General features: G+C 42.8%; 1 protein-coding gene across 3 annotated transcripts; it reads left to right on the top strand.

Annotated features, from left to right (window-relative positions):
- On the top strand, nt 1-25,840 carry PLEK (pleckstrin). 3 transcript variants are annotated; one of them, XM_025868556.2, is made up of 9 exons: nt 1-155; nt 10,205-10,381; nt 10,630-10,811; nt 12,426-12,517; nt 15,416-15,600; nt 17,180-17,284; nt 21,860-21,943; nt 22,810-22,879; nt 24,217-25,840. In XM_025868556.2, exons 1-9 carry the CDS (start codon nt 114-116, stop codon nt 24,354-24,356), a joined length of 1,077 nt encoding a protein of 358 aa, XP_025724341.1. In that variant the 5' UTR covers nt 1-113; the 3' UTR covers nt 24,357-25,840. The 3 variants fall into 3 exon arrangements, with proteins under 3 accessions (XP_025724341.1, XP_025724343.1, XP_025724342.1); XM_025868558.2 differs by having other exon boundaries at nt 2-155; nt 10,226-10,381; XM_025868557.2 differs by having other exon boundaries at nt 2-155; nt 24,220-25,840.
- The last annotated feature ends 236 nt before the right edge of the window (nt 25,841-26,076 follow it).

Raw genomic sequence — 26,076 nt, 5'->3', positions numbered from 1 at the left:
AAGGAACCTCGCTCTAGAAAAGCAGCCCACAGCTGCCTCAGCTGTCAGAGGAGGCTGAGCTTCTAACAGGACTTGTCTGACGGTGGCCTCGGCTTTCTGTTTGCCCGTCCGACATGGAGCCAAAACGGATCAGGGAGGGCTACCTTGTGAAGAGGGTAAGCAGAAGTACCATCTACAAGGGTATCACTGAAGATAGGGTTGGGGAGGATTGGTGCCTGGCTTTGGACTCTCTACCCACTCACTTTAGGAATGGTTTCTGCTGAACCTACTGGGCTGGCCCAGGAGAGCATGACGGCCTGTGGAGTGTTGGGAGGGAAACCAGCTCACGTTCCACTGCTTTCTGTTTCTTAAAGGTGAACTAATCCAGCTCAGGCATAAGCACAGCTTGATCTTGGGGGACTGAGAATTCTAGACTGCAGGGTCTGGAAGGTGGGGGCCTCAACAAAATCTAAAGCATGATTTAGAGCGTTTTTGTCGCGAGCCGCATGTGTAGAGTATTCTGGAAGACTCACCCTCTTGTGCTATAGAGGTTACTCAAAGAGATTATTCCTTTGTTACTTAAATTCCTGTCTTCTTCTTCTTTATTTATTTAGGAGAGGAAAAAGAAAAGGATTAAAGAGAAGCTGGTATAATGACACAGTAACTGTACCTTATTGGTCCATCTTTTAAAAATTGGTGCATAAAGAACCTTTTCTTTTTCTTAAATTGGGCTCAAATCTCTTCATTCACCATTCTGAGTAAATTTGTATGAGGTACTGCTAAGGTAGTAGGAAGTAATTTTAAAGATTAGGGCATAGGGACACGAGTTTGTTAAAAATTGCTTAGTCTCACTGGTATGGCTTCAAAACATTGACTTTTCTCAGCACTGCTTGTTTTTCTCCTAATGCTGGGTGTATGCCATATCATCATGTGAATTCACACACAGGGCTGGTTGGCATCCTGTGGGCAACACCTCTGAGAAAGATGTTCTCACAATGACCCAAGTGAGCTCAGCATGTCAGAAGTGAACTGAATTCAGTACATTCTTTCAGACTCTTCAACTGAATGAGCACCTAATGTGACCGCTTTAGGTCATTCGTTGGTTTAACATTTAGCCTAAAATGTTCTACTTATGAGGGGGTTAAGCAGCACGCATTGCTGCCTGATTCTGTTTTGATTTAAAGCTGGAAGGGGAGTGTCTGGGTGGCTCAGTTGGTTGGGCATCTGCCTTCGGCTCGGGTCATGAGCCCAGGGTCCTGGGATCGAGCCCCATGTCAGGCTCCCTGCTCAGCCGGGAGCCTGCTTCTCCCTCTCCTTCTGCCTCTCCCCCAGCTTGTGTTCTCTCTCTCTCTCTCACACACTCTCTCTCTCAAATAAAGAAATAAATGAATCTTAAAAAAAGAAAATAAAGCTGGAGGGGACTTTAGATCACCTGGCCTCATTCCTCCATTTCCAGAAGAGGAAACTGAGACCAGGAAGCTGGGTGACTGCCCAAGGTCACATGGCTGTGACAGCTGACACCAGAAACCCACTTGCTGGCTTTGGTTTCTGACTCATGATGCTGAACTCTGTCCAGTACACCAAGATTTTCTTAGAGTCAGTGTAATGTGGGTTAGGGTTTGTAATGTATTTGTGGCAGCGAGAGTTGTAAGTGGGTGCTGGAGAATAAAGGAGCCCACAGCCGATGTGCTCTTTAGCTAGCATAGCATCTCTAGCTGTTTTGAGACATCCTTTGGAAAAGACACACATATACGCACAGAGAGGTGTATGTGGGTTCTTTGCAAGAGATACCAATACTCTCTTTGAATGTTGAGTAATAATTAATGTTGGCATTTCTTTCCTGATTGCTTGGGCTAGTATCTGGAGAAGGGCAAGTGAATGGAAACATTTTGCAATGAAAATTGCTGTTATTAAGTTTGTATGTTCACGTTTTAAACTCCATAAATTATAAAAAATATAGAAGACTAAATCTTTAATAAGTGAGGCTGCCCCACTAGAAAATGGGGATGAAAGAGTTAGGTTTGTCAAGCTTACAGATTTATATTAATAGTTTTTAATCAGTGAGAGTAATTCTCTCAGATTATGGCCTATAAAAGCCAATTTAGAAAATGTACCTAGAAAAAAAGCACAGTGAAATTTCATATTGATATTTCCACAATTTCCATCTTCCTAATTTTCATGTCCATAATTTATATCTTCCATAATTTTTGCATTTTTCTCTGGGACCTTTTGAACAGTCTTTGTTGTAATGTGTTAAGAGCCTCTAATTTATCATTTTGAAGGCATGCTTGATTCAGAAATATTCCCTTCGTTGGCTACAGAACTACACCTGGGGGGCGCCTGGGTGGCTCAGTCGTTAAGTGTCTGACTTTGGCTCAGGTCACGATCCCAGGGTCCTGGAGTCAAGCCCCTCATCGGGCTCCCTACTCAGTGGGAAGCCTGCTTCTCCCTCTGCCACTCCCCCTGCTTGTGTTCCCTCTCTCACTGTCTCTCTCTCTGTCAAATAAAAAAATAAATAAATAAATCTTAAAAAAAAAGGGCTTAAAAAAAAAACCTACACCTGAAGCCAGAATTTCCCAGTAATGTTTTTAGACGTTAGGTTTCTTTCAGTTACCTCATACATATGGATTAAAAGCTATATATGTCAGGAATCTAGCACATAGTAGGTGCTATATATGTGATCATGATTATTTATATCAGTGCTGACATACACTTCTGTAGATAGGGCCCTTTTCTATATGCTAACAGGGATAGGTACTGGTGCCTGGGTTGGTTGTCGAGTTAATAGTGAAGAGAGGACCATGGAAATCTTTCTCTGGCAAGGCTGTTAGATGCCTTGGCTATGGTTACTGATGTTAGAACATGACAAGCAGTAATATATGAATCTCTCTTCATTTACTTTTTTCTCGTGGGCAGTTTAAGATACCTGGGTAGTAATAAAGAATATCTTTTTCTCTATGTCTTGTTTTGTGAGATAACTTTATTGGAGATAAGATGTTTTGGGTGGCAAAATACAATGTTAGAAATGCTGGTGCAAGGATTTTGTCAAGTCAGAAATCTTGGGGTCAACAGTCAATGGCATTGACTATGAAATGTTCTTGCTTTTCTTCTGTGCAAGATAACTACACACATTCTACAATTCCGGTTTCCTCCTTTGCCTCCTGCCTAAGGTCTTTAAATAGAAATGATGGTTATAGAAGGAGGGAAAATACATGATTCTGTCACTTTGCAATTTTTTCATTCTAAGACGTAGATTTCCTTGCCCCAGAGTCTTGTCACTTTTGACTTTTAGAAGGAAAAAAAAGCACTTTGAGCTGACCATATAGCAGCTAACGACTGTACGATCGTGATCTCATTCAATCCTAATCACCCTCTGTGATATTACCCTTATCCCCATCTCACAGATAAGAAAACTGAGGCTCAGAGAGACTGTGTGACTTGCCCACAGTCAAACCGCTGGTAAGAGGGTGACCTGGGATTCAAATCCACACTTGCCTAACAGCAAAGCCCACCATCTCATTGATCCCATTTAGCATTCTGAAAGGCAGGCTTACTCAAGCCAGTAAAAGGGAGGTTAGACAAATTTATCAGAGCTAGAGTGGGGCCTGGACAAATTGCACTGTGGGCAAGATCGGGTTTAGTAAGCTCAACCTCCCTTTCTCTCTGATTAAGGGTTAATTCCAACCAGTAAACCTAGATATCTTTTGGATGTCCTTGAAACCATATTACTGATCTGGATATGTTTATGATCAATCATAGCTTTAAAAAAGATAGATATATAGAGAGAGGAGCAGTTTCTATGCAACGAATAAGCTAGACTCCACCAAGTCATGTCCCAAACCAACCTCATTTCTAGAGGTTTCTGGAGCAAATGGTTGTTGACAGATTGACAACCAGCCAGCAGGCACTTCACGCAGCTGGGCAGATCCCAAGAGTGGCTTTGGTCTTGGGGTGGTCTGTGAGGCTGGGCAAAAGCGCAGGAACTGGGGTGGTAGGAAAGAGAAGGACGGGGGTGCTTGGGCGGGAAAGAGAAGGGCTGCAGAGAGCCGAGGTGGAAAGAAGAAAGCTTCGGGTGCGAGAGAGCAGGAGAGGCAGGAGTCCCAGCCCAGGAATTCTTCTGTACAGCGACCTTGTCTTCAGGACACACTACCATGAAATAATTCCCAGCAATTTGCCTTTGTAGATTCATCACCATCTTAATAGCTAACACAGGTGGTCCTTACCCTGCAGCAAAGACACATGGAAGCACTGAATGCATTAAGGCATTTGATATTTATAACAACTCTACAAAGTTGAGTTATCCTTACTTTTCAGAAGGGGAAACTGAGGTACGAGAGAGGCAAACAGCCTTGCCCAAGGTCACACAGCTATTAGTGGAAGAGCTGTTCCGCAACTCAGCAGTGCGGTCTCAATGTCATGAAGAGCCGTGCCTAACTGCGTTACTTGTGGCCCTCAGTGGCTCATTTTGCAGTGATTTTCTTCTCCAGAGCACTGTTGCTGTGGAGCTCAGGACAACCTTCACACTGTGGGCTACAGACTGAAATCTTCTCTGTCTATGTGGTTACCATTTTTTGAGCACCCTGTAAACTAGCCTCTGGGCTCAGCCCTTTAGTATATTATCTCATTTAATCTCCCTTAAATATATTATCTCATTTAATCTTTGCAACAGTGGAAGTAGGTGCTTTATTACTTCCATTTTACAGGTGAGGAGACAAACGTTTGGAAAAATTAAATAACTTGTCTAAGGCCACACAGCCTGGAAGAGGCAAAGTTGAGATTTGAAAGTGAAGCCCTGAGACTCCAGAAATCATTGTGTTGAGCACTTGGTACCATTTCTCTATTGCTCACCTCATACGTTTTTATTGAGAAATTGTCCAATTTAGACTTTTTACTTACGTAAAAAATATACTCCTGAACAGGTTAGTTTCCTTGCCCTCAAAGAATTTAAATAGGTACAAAATGACCATCTATCGGGGATGTTATACAAGTGATTTCACGAATCAGTCTGGAAAACTAGCTGATACAATTTACAAGGTAGCAGAAATCAGGACCTTAATACCACAGCAACTTAAGATGACCTGTCCCATGAGTATGGGAGGATAGATGACACTTATCCACAGTTCTGCTTTAGTTAGATACGTAGTTTTGCTCGTAATATGATTTCCTTTGAATTCCAGCTAAGCGGCAATACCAACGTATGAAAAGAGAAGTCTGAGGGGAAGGGGAAGGAAGTTAAAGGAGGTGTCTGCACTCTGTGGGAGGCGTCTGGGAGGGGTTCGCATCACGAAATTCAAATTGCTCCATCCCACAGCAGTGAGTCATGGCTTCTTTCACCGAAACCACACAAAACATGCCTCCATTTGTGCGCTGGGCACACTTAACTGGAGCTGTTGATGAAGGTTGCTCTCTCCCCCCAGTTAAGGTGGGGACAGTTTAAGCAGAGACTGCCTCTTGGTCAATTTTACACCCCAACCCCCAGGCCTGTGTCTGAAGCACAGGAGCTGTTTTACCCTAATGTGTTGAATGACGGTGTCTCTAAGAAAGAAATCTGCTGGAAATAGACCCAAGAAATCAGGGCTCCATATTATAGTAACTTCAAAGGATTAGAAAACATTTCCAATGGAGTATTCAGTTTTAGATGATCATGTTAAATGTTTTTAAGATGTATTTATTTTTGGCTTGAAGGTGACGCCCAAGGTTTGGCAGGGCATTGTAAAGAGAAGACTCAAGGGATGGAAAGGACAATAGGTTTTTTGGAATAGGTGTGTGGAATTTGAGAGTTGAAAGGAATATTGAGTATTTTAATAAGTATTTCATTGACCTTTCCCATGTGTGGCTTACATTTGTTTTACTAATTCACTAACAAGCATGCTGGAATACCTCTTGTGACAAGGAAATCACTAATTTAAATTTCTCCCTTAAGTTATGCCTCAGACTGTTTTTTTTTTTCCTGAAACCTCTACCTGTTGGGCCTCCAAACAGTCTATGATGTTTCACACCTTTGAAGACAGTCCTCATCTGCTCTGCCTGTCCCCTTTTGGGCTAAAACCTAGCTGCTTCCCCCAATAATTCTCCAAGAGAGAGAGATGTCAACTTGTCACCTTCTTTTGAACAGACCCCAGTTATCAGCAGCTTTGAGGTTTCCTGAACTCAAGGTCATTCTCCAGACGCACTTATGAGCACAGAATTACAGGGAATAAGGAGTATTTATTGGGTGCTTACTGTGTTCTAGATATTCCCCTAAGCAATTTACACGGAGTATCTTATTTAATCTCCCAATAACGCTAAGAAAGAGATAGTAGCATTATCCCCGTTAGCCAGATGTAGGAAATGAGGTTCAAAAACTTGCTCAAGGTCACATTACTAGAACGTGGCAGAGCTGGGATTTGAGCCTGGGCTATTCAGCTCCAGACCCATGGTCACCTACTGGCTATACTCCATTTAAAGTTAGAATATTACTTTCATCACTTTAAATCTTATGCTTCTATTTATATAGCCTACAATGACTTGAATTTTTTGACAGCCCACATCAAACTGCTGACTCACAGAACTCCTTTTTTCTTTTCACATGGCAATTTCCCCAAATCTTCACCAATACATTTTATACATCTTTTGAAAAATTTTATTAAATAAAAAGATTATATCTTGTTTAATTTTAATTTGCATTTCTTTGAATGCTGTTGAAGCAGTGCATTTTCATGTTTATTCAATCGGGCTTTTCTTCTTCTGAGAATTGCCTGTGTATATTGTTTGCCCATTTAAAAAATTAGGGGTGTTTGTATATTTCTAGTTGACTCTATCGTGTTTAAAAAATATATTAAAAACATTAACCGTTAATTATATGAGAATACGTTATAAATATCCACACATTAATATTTGCTTTTTGGTTGTTATAGGATTTTTTTTTTAAGTATAGAAGTGTAATTTTGTATATGACCAAATATCTTGTCCTTTGAGGTTTCTTCCTTTGGTGTCATGCATTGTCAGACTCTTCTGCACTAAGGTATACCAGGATGATGAACAGTTGTTTGCCCAGAAATTTTAAATCTGACTCAGCATCTAAAATCTGCCCATTGTGACATGAAATTGTTTAGGTTTTGGCCTATAATGGGAAAAAACAGACATATGTTCCACATATGTATGAAAACATGAAACATATCTATAAAATCATGATATAATATGGTTTAGGTATGTTTTATGATTATTTATATGATTATTTTTACTCGATTATAAACAAGTCCCTATGCTTATGATTATGTAATATACATTAAATATTATACATTTATGATATATATTTTTATATATATGTGCATATATATTTGAGCTTATATATACGCTACATGGCCTAAAGATTTTCATTTAGAATCCAGAATTACTCACAGTTATGTGAGAACAGAAATGAAGATGGCATCTGAAGGAAAATGGAAAGAGCATAAAATCGAGAATCAGAAAACCGGGATTCTAGGCACAGTCCACATTAACTGGGCCCGTGGACTAGGCCCAGTCACTTAACTGGGCCTTCACATTCTTCCCTGTACGATGAGTGTTGGTAGATGATCCTAAATGCCTTTCTGGCATGGACGCTCCATGATCACACTTCCAGGTGTGCTACTGAATGGGCATCAGGAAGCTTGGGGACAGAAGGGGTGGCCGAGGAGACGTGCTGTCAGGTTACTCCAGTGAGCAGCTGCAGAAATAGCTGAGAGGAAGGAGATCACACAAATTTCACCACCCTAACGTAATTCACCACTGCCAAGCCTGGAAGACAAGCTTCCACCTTATAAATGGTCAGATTTCTTTTGTTTTACGGAACCTCGGCCTCCTTACAGTGCATGAGCCTGAATCCCAGATGACACACTGTCCTCTGAGTGAGCTGACAGAGGCCCTAAGGCTACGTTTGAATTAGGAAAGCCCAAACTCCTTTTGAACAGTTGGCTCTGGAGTAGCTTTATTTTAATTGTCTACAGAAGGAATGCAGTGCTGGCTGACCTCTCCCAGTTTATCCCAGTTCCAAGGTCAAAAGCCCTGAGTGACGATGGCCATTATAAATCTTTGATAAGGCGTGAAGTAGGATATAAAATTTTGGACTTGAAAGGCATTTTTGCAGTCATCTAGCCCGACTTCTTTTTTTTTTTTTTTTTAAAGATTTTATTTATTTGAGAGAGAGAGAATGAGAGACAGAGAGCATGAGAGGGAAGAGGGTCAGAGGGAGAAGCAGACCCCCCACTGAGCGGGGAGCCAGATGTGGGACTCGATCCCGGGACTCCAGGATCATGACCTGAGCCGAAGGCAGTCGCTTAACCAACTGAGCCACCCAGGCGCCCCCATCTAGCCCGACTTCTTACTCCTACCTCTGTGAATAGATCTTTGATTATTTTTAGTTATTTTGCTTTTTTATTAGATTTCCCATATTTCTCTAAAAATACATCCTGAATTTTGATATATAGTACTGCCATGGGTTGTTCATTTATTTATTAATTTTTCTCAATTATTTTGAAAAATTTCAAACCCACAGAGAAATAGGAAGAACAGTAGATTACCTAGATTTATCAACTGTTAACACAAGGATGCATTTGCTTTCTCTCTCTCTACCTCTGTATCTCTGTATAAATACACACATGCACACACACACACTCACATGCACACACACACACGCACACACACACAGACATTTTCACCCTGAGATCTTTGAGAATAATTTGCAGACATCATGCTACCTCACACCTAAATACTTCAACATATATCTTCTAAGAAGTAGGACATTCTCCCGGTTTCCAAATTGGGTGGACCATTTTGCACTCCTGCCAGCCATGTATGGGAGTTCCAGTTACCATCTGTGCCAAATCTTGCTCTTCTTAATCTTTTTAATTTTAGATACTCTCGTGGGTGTGTAGAGGTATCTCATTTGGTTTTAATCTGCATTTCCCTGGTGAAAAATGATTTTGAACACCTTTTCAGAGGCTTTCTGGATATCCTCTTTAACAAAAAGTCTCTTTCAGTCTTTTGTCCATTTAAAAAATAGATTGTTTGTATTTTTCTTACCAATTTGCAGGAGCTCTTTATATTCTGAATATGAATTTCTCTCAGATAGGTATAGAACAGAAAGGTATTATTATTTCATGTGTTGGCATGGGGTCTGACATTGCCTATTTTTTAAACAGGGAAATAATCCAGTGGTAGTATGGATAGTTATTCTGCCTGTGCAGAAAAGAGATAGTGTGTTCTAATTTAAAATTATTTTTTCAGTAACTAAAACAAAGGAAACACTTGGACAAGCAAAACGATAGTCTGCAAGTATTTATCTTTGTTGCATAAATAGTCTTCCTTTTGGGCAACTGGACCTTTATATAGAAGCTCTTTGTAGTTTAAGATAAGCAGCAGGATCTGCTGGGAGCTGGATGATAATTCTGTTTTGTGGTAGTCATGACAAGGTGACACCATGGGTTCAAAGATGAGAAGCAAAGAACCTTTTCCTTTTCCAAAGTCCTCCCAAAATATAGACAAGAAAGAGACTTTCTTGATGTAGTCAGAATGGTTAATTTATTGCTACAAGTGTGGTTGGCATTAACCCCAACTGAAAACATTTTAAGTAAGGATTTTCCTTATTCACTCTGACGTTACAGGACATTTTGCAAGTGATTTTCATACAACTCATCCATGCTCATACACAAGGCTGCTCTCTGAGTTTCTTCTTGATGTTCATATTCCCATAAAATCTGATGAGGCCAAAGGATGGAAGTAACTGCAGCTGGCATGCCACCACTTAGGGCTTCCATGCCCGTGGTCGAAACAGCTATTGGAATAGGACACTTTTCCAGTGAGTCTGGCCTCAAGCATCAGCTACTCTTCAGTCTGAATTGGCACTTGAGATCTATTTGCAATCCCTAAGTGGAATGAACACAGTGGGCAGAGTTGGGAGCAGAAAATAAGCCACAGAAAGCCGGCCTGAAATGCATAAGAAGGAGAATAGAGAGCCATATCATATTCCCCTGGTAATTGCCCATGGGAAGCTTAAGACCTGCTTATAGATGTATATACATTTTATCTTAAAATTTTTTTTTTTAAATTTCCATCTGAATGGCAGTCCCCTTCTCTCCTGAAGGCTGCTTTCCCACCAGCCTGGTCACACAAATGTGCATCACCTGCATCCACACTGGCCAAAGCTAGGCTATTTGCCAAGTTATGCACCATCTATAGAATAGTTTTAGAAGCTGTTGTTGTGTAGCTCTTTTTGTTGTCATTACAGGGAAGTGTGTTCAACACCTGGAAACCCATGTGGGTTGTACTGTTAGAGGATGGAATTGAATTCTATAAGAAGAAAAGTGACAACAGCCCCAAAGGAATGATTCCCCTGAAAGGAAGCACACTGACTAGCCCTTGTCAAGACTTTGGCAAAAGGATGGTGAGTCAACATCGCTAGCCACAGTGGACACCTTGTCATGCACTGACCTATAAGTACGTGATAAACCACAGCATGAATGGTGCTCTCTGGGTCTGTCCCTCTCACCACCACCCACACTCCACCCTGGGCATTTGGGTTTCTGTTGGCCAAGCACTTCCAGAATGAGGTTGACTCAGCTGCTGTGCTTCATAAGGGACCTCAGCCCTTTGAAAAGAATCATTCTTAATGGGATGTGTTTTGATTTTTAGTTTGTGTTTAAGATCACTACGACCAAACAGCAGGACCACTTCTTCCAGGCAGCCTTCCTGGAGGAGAGAGATGCCTGGGTTCGGGACATCAAGAAGGCCATTAAATGCATTGAAGGAGGTCAAAAGTTTGCAAGGAAATCCACCAGGAGGTCCATTCGGCTGCCAGAAACCGTTGACTTAGGGTGATTTTTCTGTGTTTGCTTCATTCCACTCCTTCATCCCCCCCGACCCTCCACTTCCCCACTATGGAAATCTTACAATAGATCCTGCTGCAAGGCTTGCTTTGGTCACCTCTGAAGGCTATATCCACTCTTCCAAGTTGAGACTGGTACTTGGTATACTGAGATGTTTACATAAGTCTAAAGGAGTGATCATAGCCTCTCCAAAGCCTAGCAGCTGAGGAGAGGAGGCTAATGGAGTATAAATTCCCTCGTTTTGGGTAACCTTGGCAGAGAGAGAGAGAATGCATAATTGTATTTATGAAGTAGCCATAATCACTTAGTCTTGAAAGTAAGGTTCAGGATCTCGAGATAGGTAGAAAAAGGCAGGGGCTATGTGTCAACGCAGGTAAGGTTTTACGTTCAAGTTCTTGCATTTACACAGCCAACAAGGGCCAGTCAAGGTGAACACCCATTCTGGGCAGAAGCCATTGATGCCCTGACTTGGTTTAATGGTCTCTTATGTTGGCTGGTTTGGAATTGGAGGTGATAGTTGTTGCCTAAAGGTTTTCAGACGCTCACAGGTAAATTCAGCACCTGCCAGGGATTGGGAACAAGGTTTCTTCCTTCGTGCGTGTTTCACATCTCCTACCACATGAGCCTCTTTCCCTAGAGTCTCTTCACTTCTTGCTAGTTCCGTTTTTTATGTTGAACATATCCTGAAACAGGAGCCTTGCCAGGAAGAATTCCATGTTGGTTGCTTAACATGTCCAACAAGGATTCTGTTTATAAAATGGGAAGGGTTTCTAGGAGGAGACTGAAAAAAAACCCCTTCTGCATGCCCAACACAGGTGTTAGCATATCACAGGGATTTAATAAAGTTTGCGCTTGAGCTTGGTGAGAATAAGCACCTTCCCTCACCAAGAAAGCTTTTTGGTAAAGAGGCAGTGCCCAGTCCAGCTGTAGTTACTGGGAAGGGTCGGCAAAGTGACCATGTTTCTGGCCACAGCTATCAGTGCTAGGTGGGAATGATGCTTGTGCTCCTTGGAGCCACAGGATACATGAAAGTGGACTTCCGTTTTGTGGTCTGCAATTTCTCTGATAAGGCCATTTTTAATTTATTACTTCAAGTACAAAAATGAGAACTTGCTGTCTCTCAATTTTTAGAATAAGAGAAAAGCTTAGTCAAAACATTCACTTTCTTGGAGGCAATTATCAACAACAGATGGTCTCTTGAAGGACACTTAAAGAACTGAGACATGAAGATTGAGGGCAATTAAAGATCTAGAGTGTGTATGGACAATTGGTCCTGAGAACCTCTCATCTTGGCACCTAACTGGGCTAACTCTCTACCTCAGGCGCTCAAAGTTAAATCACTAAAGACCTTAATGAATGTAAAAGACATTAGGTACCTTCCTAGTATATTTTGCTCAATGCTGAAAGTATTGAGCCACAGAGTCACCCAAATATGAGCCCAGCCCTTTACTTATGATCCAGTGGAGAGACTAGGCTCAGGGGCCACCTGAGGTTGAGGGAAGCCTGTGGTCCTGGCTAGCCTCTTCATGGTGGTGACTCCCAGAGAGGATTTGCCACTCTGAAAGTCTCCTCACTCACCTGTCTGTTTTCATCTTTGCACAGTGCCTTGTACCTGTCCATGAAAGATATGGAGAAAGGAATAAAAGAGCTGAATCTAGAGAAGGACAAGAAGATTTTTAATCATTGCTTCACAGGTAAAAGGCCTTGCAAGTCTGAAACGGGGCACCCTGGGAAGGCAATATGTAGATCTCGCTCAGCCTTGCCTGCGGGAGGGGGGTGTGAAGCCTAATGGGTGAACGGGGTCATAGAATACAGATTGGTGAACATGAGAATTGAGCTTCCCCAGGGTGGAAACAGAAAGAAAGGTGGAAAAGAACTCTGTCGTTCAAGCTGAAGTTTTGGAAGTTCAAGTTAATCAACCAAAGGGTCTCTGCCTCACCCCGATACTCCAAATAAATGATATTGTGTTGAAATAGACACAGCATTGAACAAGATGATAAGCAGGAATCAAGGTATACAATGTAAGACTTAAGTGACAATACTAGAGATGTCTGAGGCTGCACCGGGTCAAGCACTAAGTGTCATGAATTTAGGTAGATGGCATGGATGTTAAAAACATGTTCTTTGGAGCCAGACTGCCTTAGTTCAAATCCTGGTTCTGCCACTCACTTGCTATAAAACCTCAGACCAATAACTTAGCCTCCCTGGGCTTCACTTTCCTTGTCTATAGAATGGGGATAATCATACTGCACCTACCTTATAGGCTTGCTGTAATGTGTTTAGGACAGTGCCTGCCATATAAATACTATATGGTATGAGCTCTCAGGGTTGTTATTATAATTAAGAGGTCACATGTCTGCACAGACAATTCTGAGTTCAGAAAAGAGAAGGAACTGAAGAGGTTGTTGGGATGAACCAAAGTAGGCGCCTAAATTTTACCCAAAGAGATGGTGGCATTTCATTGAGTATGGTGAGGACAAAGTTATGGGGCAGAGCTATCCAGAATACGCATCCAGAAGAAGAAAATGACCAGCTTGGTAGAGCTCATGGGTTCATTAGGGGGCTAAATGGGACCTGCAGTTTGGGACCAGGTTGTTAGAAGCTGGGCATGCCTATCTTACGGTGACAGAAGAGATCAAGAGAGGAAAACTCTGAAAAGTTACAACAGCTGTAGAACTTGGGATATGCAATCAACAGATAATTCATGAAAATGGTTCAGGTCAAAGCCAGGAAGGTGGAGGTGTGATCTGCAGTAGGAGAGTAGTATCCCATGGGAATCAGCCTCAGAGAGTTAAGGTTGTAGCCCAGTAGCATCAGAAAAGTTAGGGCTGAAATGTGGGATCAAGATACTAGGCTGTGGCAGCCGTGAGGGGAACTGACAAAGGCAGGCCCTAACTCTAGCAGGAGTGACATCACTAAGACAGATCCTCTAGCAAAGGAAGAGGAGAAGTAAGAGGTTCTAAAATAGGTCTGGGCCGGAGGGCCAGGCCATACTTATTCCCCGTGTAATGTGTTACTGAGTCCCAGAGTACAGGGCTAGAACTTCTGAGTCCTGCCCATCGAAGGTCAGTGGGTTTTAGAAATTCAAGTGGGGTCCAGTTTTCCTGTGGGAGCCTGGTGGTCTCAGTGGAGAAACAAGACAATGGCAGAGACTGGGACTCAGGCACTGCTGACAAGTAATGGAGGACCTTGAATGTTGGGTGACAGGGAGACGGAACTTGTCTTTCCAAGCTTCAGCTTCAGCATGCCTGACTGAGCAAATATGAACTCTAGGGCTAGAAAACTTGAGTGAAGGGCCATTACTGGTGCAACTCAGGCCTAAGGTCATTTAAACTCTCTGGGCCTTAATTTTCTCATTCTTAAATGAGGTCTGTAATTATTGCCCTAATTCTTTTATAGGGTCACTATGAGGATTAAGAGCAGAAATGCAGTATTAATTAGTTTATCCTTCTACAAAAAAAAAGTGGGTAAAAGCCTTTCGTATATGAAATTCATGGAAGGCTCACTAACCAACTCCTGTTTCAAAGATGGTATATCCTATTGCTCTTGCTTTGATGACCCGGAGTTTGTTGCCTCTTACCTTGACTTCCTGGTTGGCTACATTTGTACAGAATATGACATTTTTAATACAAAGCTTCACTGTAGCCTGCTAATAATCCAGTTGATGGGTCAATTTCCTTTTATTCTCTTTGCAATCCTCTCTTGAGGCAGAAGTTTGAGTAGATGACTTCTCAAGGTCATTACTGGACCTTGCAAGTGACGCGATCAAATTTTAATTTAGGACCACACATGTCTGATCATGTTATTTTCTGCTTAAAAACTTGCAATGGTTCTTCATCACCAAGTTTCTTAATATGCCATCAAAGCACCCCCACTCACCTGTGCCTTCCTCTCTCTTGTTTCACCTTCTTTTCACCAGCTCTGCCCTCTACCCCCCAAAGGGGCTGCTTTAGGCCTGTGAGGCTCTGTTCCCATGCTGCTGCTCCCTCAGCCTGTGCTGGTTCCCCTGTTTCACGTGGTTGGCAAACACTTACTCATATTTTAAGCCTGAACCCTGTGCTACTTCCTTTAGGAATTTTTTCCCAACAGTGCACGCCAGCCCCCCTACCCTACCACCCTTTTTCACACCTTCTTGCAGGTTTGACCCTGTAGCTCCACTGTACTGCACTGATCCACGGCAGAAGGCAGAAGGCTTGTTACAGTCCTTAAGTTTATCCCATCTCTTCCTTTCAGACTCCCCAAGGGAGCATCCCCAATATCCATCACAGCACTTAGCACCCAGTAGGTGCTCAATAAGTGTCTGTTCATTAATGGATTAAATGGGTGAGTTAGTAAAACCTATTTCTTTGATGCATGCATTCCTCCCAAAGGAGCATGTAGATGCTTTTAAAAACCTCCTACAGGGTGCCTTTTGTTTTCAAGTATCTATCCCACTGATAGGAAAAATGAGTTTTTCCTTCTTGGAATAACAGGGAACACGGGACAAGTCAGACACGTGGGGGCTCTGGAGCTCTTCAGGGGTGACTGTCAGTGGCTTGTTCTTTGGTACTTTGGTAGGGACTGTTAACCTGCCTTCTGATGGTCCCATCCAGGTAACTGTGTCATTGACTGGCTGGTGTCCAATAAGTCCGTTCGGAATCGCCAGGAAGGCCTCATGATTGCCTCCTCGCTGCTCGGTGAAGGGTACCTGCAGCCCGCTGGAGAACTGTCTAAGAATGCAGCAGATGGAACTGCTGAAAACCCTTTCCTGGACAACCCCGATGCCTTCTACTACTTTGTAAGTGAGAAATGCTACCCAGTTACTCTTCCTGGAACAGGTGCTGCCCCTCACCGATTCTACGTTGATTTTAATATATATCCACATGTGCAAAAGACAGGACCCAGCCCTGTGGAGAGTAGTGAGATGTCTCTGACTTGTCCTCCTCTGCAATGCCTGCTATATCCAGTGATTTCATTTTAAAGAAAAAGGTTGTTTACTTGAATAATTTTTTTAAATTGACTTTTAAAACTTTATTCTTATTCTAAGCAGTAATTCATTTATAATAAAAACTTATTAGACCCTAGTACATTCCAGGCCCTCTCTTAGACAAAGGAGATACAACAGTAAAAAAAAAAAGGGGGGGGGGCAAAAATTGTGGCCCTCAGGGATCTTCCTTTCTAGAGTGAGATCTGTAAAATCACAATGTGCCAGTTGCATTTTTCCAAATATATATTATAATACACTACTCTTAACACAGAAGGTGTCCATTCACATCCTCTCCCCCAGTCATCTTGTTTATCTCCTATGTACACGTATCCCAGATTGGGAAAAACGACATTGCACAATATGGACCTAATCTTGCGCCATATGAGGAAGCCAGAAACCATGGGTTTCTAGGGGGATTTTGGCAGTTTTGTTTCAATCTGGGGTCCGAGAGCAAAAGTTAGGAAGCTACTTAAGAGAACCAAAATGAAATGAATAACCCCGAGAGAGTTTCATTTCACTTTGGGGGAAGTTCCACTGTCAGTTTTTTTTTTTTCCAGACCTTTGATCTGGTTGTTTATAGCCATTTAAATGTGGGATTCTAAAAATACCTGCCCTCTAGAGCGGCTTTTCTTCCTCTGTATGATTCATTACCAGCTTATAGCTGAGCAAGTCCCAGTTCCCTCTTGACCTCAGAACATGAGGCTGGATGGACCCATCATGCTCTTGGTCTTCTCATAGTAGAAGGGGCTAAGTAGTAAAGGTCCTGATGGAGATCGTGTCATGCAGTGTCTTATAAATGAGCCAACTCTGCTTTCAAGGACTTGGCCATGAGGGGCCAAGAGAAGGAAGGCTTTGAGAAGGAAGAAATGAGCTGAGCTAGACTTAGAGTATCACTTGGGGAACCCAAGAAAATGAAAGGATATTGACAAAGTCACACTTGAGTGGAGATGAGAGAGCATCTAGCAACTCAAAACAAGCAGCTAGAGACAAGAAATGGGGAAGGGGACCTGAGCTCACCAAGGAAGACCTTTATTTTTTATTTTTTTAAAGATTTTATTTATTTGACACAGAGAGACATATGGAGAGAGGGAACACAAGCAGGGGGAGCGGGAGAGGGAGAAGCAGGCTTCCCGCTGAGCAGAGAGCCTGATGCAGGGCTCAATCCCAGGAAGCTGGGATCATGACCTGAGCGGAAGGCAGACACTTAGTGACTGAGCCACCCAGGCGCCCCCAAGGAAGACCTTTAAAGCTTAGGTGGGGGTATGAACCACAGTAGGAAGGAGAAAAGGGGCCTACTCCAGTGGCTGGAGGGGAGAGAGAGAAAGGAAAAGGTACAAGTAGCCATCTGCCTAAGACTGGTAAACAAACTTGCTGTTTGGTTTCCCAATAGCCAGATAGCGGGTTCTTCTGTGAAGAGAATTCCAGTGATGATGATGCGATTCTGAAAGAAGAATTCAGAGGGGTCATTATCAAGCAGGGATGTTTGCTGAAGCAGGTGAGTGGCCACTCCCTTTTTGTCTTTTTCCTCTTACCAAGTCCTTTTAACTTTTATGTTACCAAATGGTATTTGGAGAGGATCATGTACCACTGAAAGCAAGGAAGTCGTATTCCAGACTGTGGGTAGGACACGGGGAGACCGAATCCAGGGCACGCCTGAAGCCAGCTCTGCCGGAGCTGCAGCAGACAAAGGTCCAATCCAGTCAGATGGCATGCGCTCCATCCTGGGGATGGTGAGATGACAGGTCTCCACAGGCACAGGCCACTGTCGGTCGGGAGGCAACGGCTAGGGTGGACTGAAGGGCTCTAGTTGGTTACCAGATGCTAAGGCACAGGATGTCAAGAGGTAAGAGAATGCAAGGGTAGAAGCTGAGTGAGGAAGCCAGGGCCAGCACCTGGCTTGGTGGGAATATTCAGGGTGAGAAAACTGATCCTAGCATATGGTACCATAGAGACCAAAGCTGCTTTCTGGAGCCAAGGTTGTACTTTCCTGGCTGTGCTGGTGAGCTGTCTTCAAGGCACTGCTTAGTATATAAAGAATGGGACTGAGATTTAACTTACCTCATAAAAGGACCCTGAACTTGCAGGGTGAAGAGGAAAGAACCAAAGTTGAGCCTATATTCACATTTAAAAAGAACTTTGGACTAGTTGACGGGAGGTATAGACAGGGATTTTGAATTTCACTCGGGGAAGTGGGGCATTATGTGAAAAACTGACCTTACCATCCGGTTTTGAGAGAACTCAGGGTCCTAAGAGATACTACAGCAAAGATGTAGAAAGAATTAATTCACAGATGATTCTAACAACTTTTATGACAGGGGGACCACTGACTAGATTGAAGGAAAGTGTAGAAATAGGACCAGACTTCGATAGGGAGTGTTCTGGCATTTGTGAGTTTTGCCCATCACCAGCTCCCTCTGGTTCTGCCAAATGCTCCCACGTTCCTGGCTCTTTGATTATAGGGGATGGAAGGTGGATGTTAAGACAAGAGGAACTTGGGAAGGAATTTCATTATTTCCTTATTTTGTTGAAACTGTCTATAATTCTATTTTGTTATCGGTTTGACTGTTCTTGACTTAGCTGACAAGCCTTAGTCTAGAGTGCAGCCCTGAGAAAAGTAAACATGAAGGTTGAAAAGGGTAGACAAAGTCTGGGTTGGACTGAAGTCATGTTTGGGCAAAGCACCCCAGTTGGGTGCCCTGGACAGTCAAAAAATTGGCTGAGGGTAATGGTTATCTGAGTGTGTGTTGAAGATACTGGAGACTTGAAGTAGGCTTACTTCTGTGTTTTTCTTCAGCTCCCTTTACTTGGCTTTTGATAGTACAATTTAGCCTTAGCTAGCCCAGTTGGTTCACATTTTAATCCTCCAGGGATCTGTTAAAATTGCACCCCAGGCCAATTAAATCAGTCTCTGAATTTTACAGCTCTTCAAGTGATTCTGATGTGTGGCCAAGGCTGAGAACCACAGAGCTAGCCTTTTTCTTAAAAGTGAATTTATCCTATTATCAAAATACCATGATTGAGGGGCGCCTGGGTGGCTCAGTCATTAAGCATCTGCCTTTGGCTCAGGTCATGATCCCAGGGTCCTGGGATCGAGCCCTGTATCAGGCTCCCTGCTCAGGGGGAAGCCTGCTTCTCCCTCTCCCACTCCCTCTGCTTGTGTTCCTGCTCTCACTATCTCTCTCTGTCAAATAAATAAATAAAATCTTTAAAAAAAAAACCCCACTATTTAAATAGTCATCCCTCTTAGCCTCCTCTTAACATAAAGAAAACAGAGATCTATGTGCATTCAGAAATTTTGTTCATTTCCATTATTCTTTCCTCTAATTCTGGGGGGAGAGAGAGGGAACAGAAACCTCTTCTATTTTGATCGATGGCCCCCCCCTTTAATGTTTCCAACCTCTTAGCTCAGTGGTTTATAGCCTGGTTCATATCAAAACCACCCAAGGGAGTTAAAAAAAATTCTTCAAGTGTCATAAAGCTAAACCACTCTGTGTCTGCGCTGGGAGTTAGCCAGGGTTAACGTGTGTAGAAGACTTATCATGAAAAAGGACACCTATGTCCCACACCTCACAGGTAGTAAGTAGCTGTGTCCAACTGGAGGTCAGTCGTCCCCCTATTCTTCCCACTTCTCCCATCCCAGAGGAAATAATTCTACTTGGGGGATGCAGCAAGTTTGAGGATGAATTATAATGAATTATATTCAATATATTGCCTTTAATATAATTCATTCTGTTGTGACAATGAATAAAATACCTGATTTCTCAAACACGTGTAGGTCTTTTGATGAGGGATACTGTATGTGTTTTTCTCATGTCTGTTGCACAGTTCAGCATCCTTGGTCTATAATAGATAATAAACCTTGGTAGATCAAATGAATATAAGTAGCTGGCAGATCAGCAACAATTCTTAGAAACCCCAGGCATGCACACATTCCTTAAAATCCCCCAGGAAATACTCATTAAATGAAGGATGGCCGGATACCCACTTACTAACACTAAACTTTTCAACGTATCATATTGTGATGTCAGTGAGGGCTTGAAGGCAATAGGTATCTGGCCAGGGTTGGCTGATTTCACATCCTCCTGTTGCCTTCCTCTTCCATGATTCATAAGAACTTGTTATTCACCCAGTGGTTGTATGAGAGATCCTGAGATGTGTGTGCACAGGTCAGGAGGAAATGGTGTCGGGCAGAAACTTGAGTATTCTCATCTTATGGGCAACATTAGCTAAGGCAAAGAGCAAGATTTCTTAAAAAGAATTTTAGAAATTGATGCTTTTGCAAAAGCCATTTTAGATATGATATACAGATAGAAATATTCTCTGTTCTCCCATTTGACTCTATAGGGTTCCTGGCTTCATCCTTCAGGCAAGTAAACGCGTCTTTGGAGATGAGCTCCTTGACCAAATAATTAGACCCATTCTTGAAAGCTCCTTTTAAACTCCTCTGACCTGGCATTATGAAGGAGGCACTGTTTGCTAAAACCATAAATGTTTCACTATTTTCTATATGAACACAATGAAAAATACTGGAAAATTTGTATATGTGCCTGTCAATATGTGGTGATTTAGAATTAACAAATAATATGTTTCATATTGACAAGATAGAAACGATATATCTTCTAATCTAACATATATATATATTTTTGTTATTGGGGATATTTGAGTCATTTGAACTTTCCATGGGAAATAATGAAATCATGTTTACCATGACATTTTAAAAAATTGTTATAAGCTAATTGAAGAAACTGGGTAATTCAAGGCAATTACAAACAGATATGAAGCAGCTTCTGGGGCGAGATTCTCTATGCCAGACACAGGGCTGGGTATTAGAGGAACAAAGGTAAACAAGACTCAAATCCTGCCTTCCAAACTCACCAGTCTAAATGATATCATTCTGTTGGGAAAGCCCAGGTCCTATTCACTTTCATCATGTCTGTCACAGTGCCGATTCCTTCCCATTTCCATTGCTGCTACCTGATATTCGTTCCTAGTAATTCTACGTGTGGATTGTTGCAATCATTTCCTAATGACCTTCTTTTTACCTTATTATTTTCCCCCTGGCTTATCTTTAATCTAGCCAGCTGGTCCATCCTATATATGGTCGCCATATTAATCTTCTTAAAATGTGATTGTACTCTTTTCACCTCTGACTCAGAAGCTATCAGCAAGGACCCTCACCTTGTATTTCAAGTCTCTTTCCACTTTCCCAGATTTGCCTCTGCTGTTCCTCATGAACCCTGTGCTCTAGCTAGACTGGTCTTATTCACCAATGTCTGCATATGCCTGGTATGTTCCCACCGCTGCTTTTTCGTTGTCAAGCCTTCCTATCCACCTCTTTCTTCACCGATCTGACTCCTGTGTGTCCTTTGTGAATAAGTCCAGATCTTTATGAGGCTCTCTTTGACATCCCAAACGCACAATTACATCTCCCACATGTAATTCCCTTGAAATCCATTATCCATACCACTTACTTGATTTGGACATTTGCTATTTTATATTTCCACATAGGTTATAAACTCTTTGAAAAGCAGGGCTATGTCTTAATCTCTTTATACCCCCATGTTACCTAATAACATACAATGTATGTACCTTGTATATAATACCATCTTATATAATACTAAAGCTGGAAGCCAATCTTAGAAGTAATTAATCCATGGGGCACCTGGGTGGTTCAGTCAGTTAAGCGTCTGACTCCTGGTTTCGGCTCAAGTCATGATCTTCGGGTCCTGAGATTCAGTGCCGCGTTGAGCCCTAAGTCGGGCTCTGCACTCAGCGTGGAGTCTGCTTGTCTCTCTCCCTCTGCTCCTCCTCCTGCGTGTGCTCTCTCTCTCTCTCATAAATAAATAAAATCTTTAAAAACAGAAAGGAATAATTAATCCATAATATCATAATATCCAAATTGTTCACTGGCCCTAGGGCTATCTCCCTGACAAAGAACTGGGTTGGGCCCTGGTTCTCTTGGAGATAATATTTCACCTTTTTTTTTCTTTTTTCAATTCAACAAAGACTATGTGTACAGAGTGATGCCAAGAACTCATCATTTCTCTTCTTATGTTGATCCTGGATACAGGGGCACAGGAGGAAAAACTGGAAAGTGAGGAAGTTCATTTTGAGAGAAGACCCTGCCTACATGCACTACTACGACCCCGCTGGGGTGAGAGCCTGTGGTCCACAAACCCATCGCACTCAAAGCCTCCGCTGTATTTGCTCTCTGGGCCTCCCCTTCTCCTCTCTGCCCGGTTTCTCTCCCCATTTTCTCTTTAGCCTCCCACTCCTTTTCCTCCTGCTCTCTTCTCCCTTTTCCTCTCCCCTCTCACTGGGAAGATGTGAGGTCTTAGGCTTTGAGACCAGCATAAGCTCAGGGATGAAAGAAAATATCACTATATTGTCATTTACTTGGTCAACTCAACATTTTTTTTTTTGTTTGTCCCAATCTGATATTTTCAGAGGAATTCAACCAGTCCAATTCATTGTTCTTGGTTTAATATGCACAAAAGTGATAATTCCTCCTGTGGGACAGTTTGGATGAGAGCATTGAGTAAGTCCAGCCATTTGGGCTGTTGGTTATTCAGAAGAGGGCCTTTTCCTTAATAAAAGGAGCCAACTCTAAAGTGTAAAGACAGCTCCATTTGGGTTGGATCCTCAGCCTCTGCTTGTAGTGCAGGATTCTTTGATTCTGTCCTGCAAGGGTTATGTCACTGTGTCAGTTTCGGGGGGGGGCCAAAGAGCTCTGGAAACGTGCAGCGGTTCTCTCATGGGACATGGTGATGCGGTCTCTCCACCTGCCCTGCCACTTTCCTCCAGGACGGAAACTCAGATTGACTTGTGTCTCCTTGTCCAGCCTCCCTGAGTAAAGTGGGGGATGGAGGCTCTGGAAGGGGTTTTCTTCAGTCTCCTTCTGCTCTTACCCATTTGGGATGCCCTAATCCATACCAGAGAGAGTCAGTGTGGCTTTTGCACCAACGGGATAAGGCACATTCATACATTGGAAACATAATGAAGGACTCCTCTCTTCTCTAGGGGGAAGATCCTCTGGGAGCAATTCACTTGAGAGGCTGTGTAGTGACTTCAGTGGAGAGCAACTCTGATGGTAAGAATGAATTTTTGTTTGAGAGAGGCGTGTCTGCTCAGGCTTCCTTCCCACACCTGGGCGTCCTGAACCAACAGCAATCGATCACTCACTTAATCAATCAGGCTAGGCATGAATGAATTTCTGACTGAACACCTGGGAGACACCAAGGGATATTTTCTCCCAGATGCTGCCCTGGCTCTTTGGGCCTTGGAAAGGAGGAGTGGCTTTCTAGATGCCTTGAGTAAATCTTGGAGCAATGTGGAGAAAAACCTTTACCTCGGAGCTGGCTTAGATGGAGAGACTTGTTACCTCCTGATGCCTGTAATTGAGCCATGCCATTCCTCAAAGGGGACCTTTAACATATCCAGACCAGGAAATCTCCCACAGCAAAAGGAGATTTGTGCAGTGAGTCAGTGTAGTGACTGGAAGGTGCACCTGGCTTATAGTTATGTCTGTGCTAGTCGATTAGTGGCATGGTCTTGGGTGAATCACCTAATGAATCTGGGCCTTAGCTCCTCCTCTGGAATGAGGGGTCACACTAGTGACCTCAGGGTCCCAGATCACAAGTCGAAGATGTGGTGCGTGGAATAACCATGCCGGTGTAGGCCGACTTCACAGGTGTGGCAATGAGGGGTATCCCAGGAGAGAGGTGGTTTAGACAGCCCGGCCCTGGTTTTGCCATGTCGTTTTGGGTTTATGATGTTATAGAGGCTGACGGGAAAACACCACAGCTGGAAGAGCTAGATTTTTACTACTCCTGAGATCTGCTCACTGTCGTCTCCTCACAGAATGATGATTTTTGATTTGATGTGGATGCCAGATTACTATTTTTCGGTCTTTCAGCAGAGACTCTAACTTAGCCCGTGGTAAAAGCAAGTTCAGGCTATACCAGTGGTACGGGAAGTGCGTCTGGGTTTTTGGTTTTGTTTTTATTTTTAATATATCAGAGTCAGCTCTTGGTTCATATTATGAGCAGAGGAAATGTATTCATTAGGCACTATTAGAGGTACTCATTAGACACAATTGGTGTGCAAAAGTGAGGAATTTAGTTTGCTTGTAAACTATAAAAGAAAATGTTCGTCCTTGAGTATTTTGCCGATTTCCTAAGCACACATACTCACACACATGCACGGAATTATATTATGTACCTATCTATATAAATACTATATATATATATATATATATACATAATTATACAATAAATATATATGATCATACAATGATGGTAAGTTTGAAAACCACATGTTTAATTTTCTTAGGACACTAAAAAACTTAAAATTGCATTCCTTGCAAAAGGAGGGTGAACTGGGTGGTCTTTCAGGTGCACGCGTGCGGTCATTCACTTTCTTTTTCAGCAGTCAGGAAGAGTGAAGAAGAGAACCTCTTTGAGATCATCACTGCTGATGAAGTTCATTATTTCTTGCAAGCGGCCACCCCCAAGGAGCGTACTGAGTGGATCAAAGCCATCCAGGTGGCCTCCCGAACTGGGAAGTGAGAATATTTCTGCAGCTCATCGTCACTCTCCTAAGAGAACCCCACAGAGAAGCACCGGACAGGGACCTGTCCACTTCTGGTGACACATCAATGAGAAAGGGCCCAGAGTTGGGAAATTTTCGTCTGCAGAGGTTCTGAATGTAACTAACCACATGCTGCGTCCTGTTCACCTGCACCGACCACATTGTTCACTGAAGCCTCTCTGTGTCCCCCAAGCAGATATGGCTTCACTGCTTAATCTCTCCAGGCCCAAGCTTCAGAGCTAAAAGCCCTGTGATTCTAATACCCGCGGAAGTGAAAATGTCTCTAGTTGCCCAGTAAGTAAGTGTCACTCTTAGGCTCAGTCTTGGCCTTCAGAACCTGGTGCATTCTTCCCTTTAAATCTGTTCCTAATCTGTACTAAGGGGCTAGGCATATACCTCTTGTTCTCGTTGGCCACTTTCTCTTGCTCTTGGCCATTAGATCATGTATCATGAAGGAGAACTTTCTTCTTCCTTTCCTCACTCTGACCAGAAACTTCCTGAAAGCGAGTGCCCCAGTGTTGGCGGCTTTTAGTTTGAAGCCTTCTATCACTTACTAGAGGCTGGAAAGTTCTATCTTCTGAGAAAATGACCCAAGGAAACCAGGCATTGCCGAGGGTCTTTTCTGTTCCCTGAAGCCACCTAGAGCAGGCATATTCCCCTCCCACTTGAGGCTGATCTGAGACGCGTTTATCTTTGTCCCTTTCCGGAGTATTTCTCTATCACTGATTATAATTAGGAGGGGGAACTCCAAATCTTTGAGGTTCTGTTTCGTTTGAATGTTTGCAGGAAAAAGTGGTCAGATGGGTTCCCTCCATGGGTGAAGGGCCTGGGGGGCTGGACTGAAAGGCAGGCAGACTGAATGATGGGCTTTGACAAAGCACTGAGATGACTTAAGTCCAGACAGAACTCACAGAGGTGGCCGTCTACACTGCAGCGCCTTCAATTCCCCGGTCAATGATACTCTTGTTGTCCCTGAGCTTTAGGCACAAGCTGTAGTTGCCCTTGCTTGGCCTCTGCAGGGCCTCATGAACCCATTACCAACCAGAGTGATCTGACCTAGATTCAAATGGGGCACCTGTTTTCAACTTTGGACCTGTCCACCAATGAATGATTCTAACCCCAGTTTGAGAAAAACCCCAGGTATGTGTGTGGAGGGGCATTTTCCAGTTTTGGATTTCTAACTTTAAGGCTCCAGTGAGAAAAGGAAAGCAGAAAATTCTTCCTGATTTTATCACCTCCTCTCTTTCCCTCCCCCAATTGCACATAATATCCATGAAGCTACTCCTACTCCCAGGTTGTTTTCTCAATGGCCTAGGGGTAAAATGTTAACCTTTCTTCTAATTCTTTAGTAAGCTGCCTTCTTAGAGCATGCACGATAGTTTTTCTACATTCAGTGTTAAAAGTATTTATTAATATGGAGTCAACTTTATGTTTTGAAATAAACATGACCATGTTTAGTGTCTCTTTGGTGTGATGGATCTGATGTTGTGCTTCCCATTGATGACTCTCCTTTTCTACAACCCACTTTCACTTCCTGAGGATAATACCATCTCTCACCTCTCAAGTCATCTCAATGACTTTAGAACATTTTTTTTAAAAACAGAATCAGTCTATTCCAGGGAATAATGCAAATATGGGGACAATAAAAAGTAAGTATCACCAATTTTTAATTCACAAGACCTTGATTGTAATGTTCAG

Source organism: Callorhinus ursinus, unplaced genomic scaffold, assembly GCF_003265705.2.
Source record: "Callorhinus ursinus isolate GAN/ISIS: 27379988/994484 unplaced genomic scaffold, GSC_fseal_2.0 scaffold10, whole genome shotgun sequence".
Lineage (NCBI taxonomy): Eukaryota > Metazoa > Chordata > Mammalia > Carnivora > Otariidae > Callorhinus > Callorhinus ursinus.
This window is presented reverse-complemented; position numbering and strand designations above follow the sequence as displayed.

Bases quoted from the DNA above. Each gene is read 5' to 3' on its own strand.
- PLEK (XM_025868556.2), top strand. From the start codon at position 114: ATGGAGCCAAAACGGATCAGGGAGGGCTACCTTGTGAAGAGG. The intron at 156-10,204 runs GTAAGCAGAAGT...GTTGTTGTGTAG, and splicing joins AGGGCTACCTTGTGAAGAGG to CTCTTTTTGTTGTCATTACA. The intron at 10,382-10,629 runs GTGAGTCAACAT...TTTGATTTTTAG, and splicing joins AAGACTTTGGCAAAAGGATG to TTTGTGTTTAAGATCACTAC.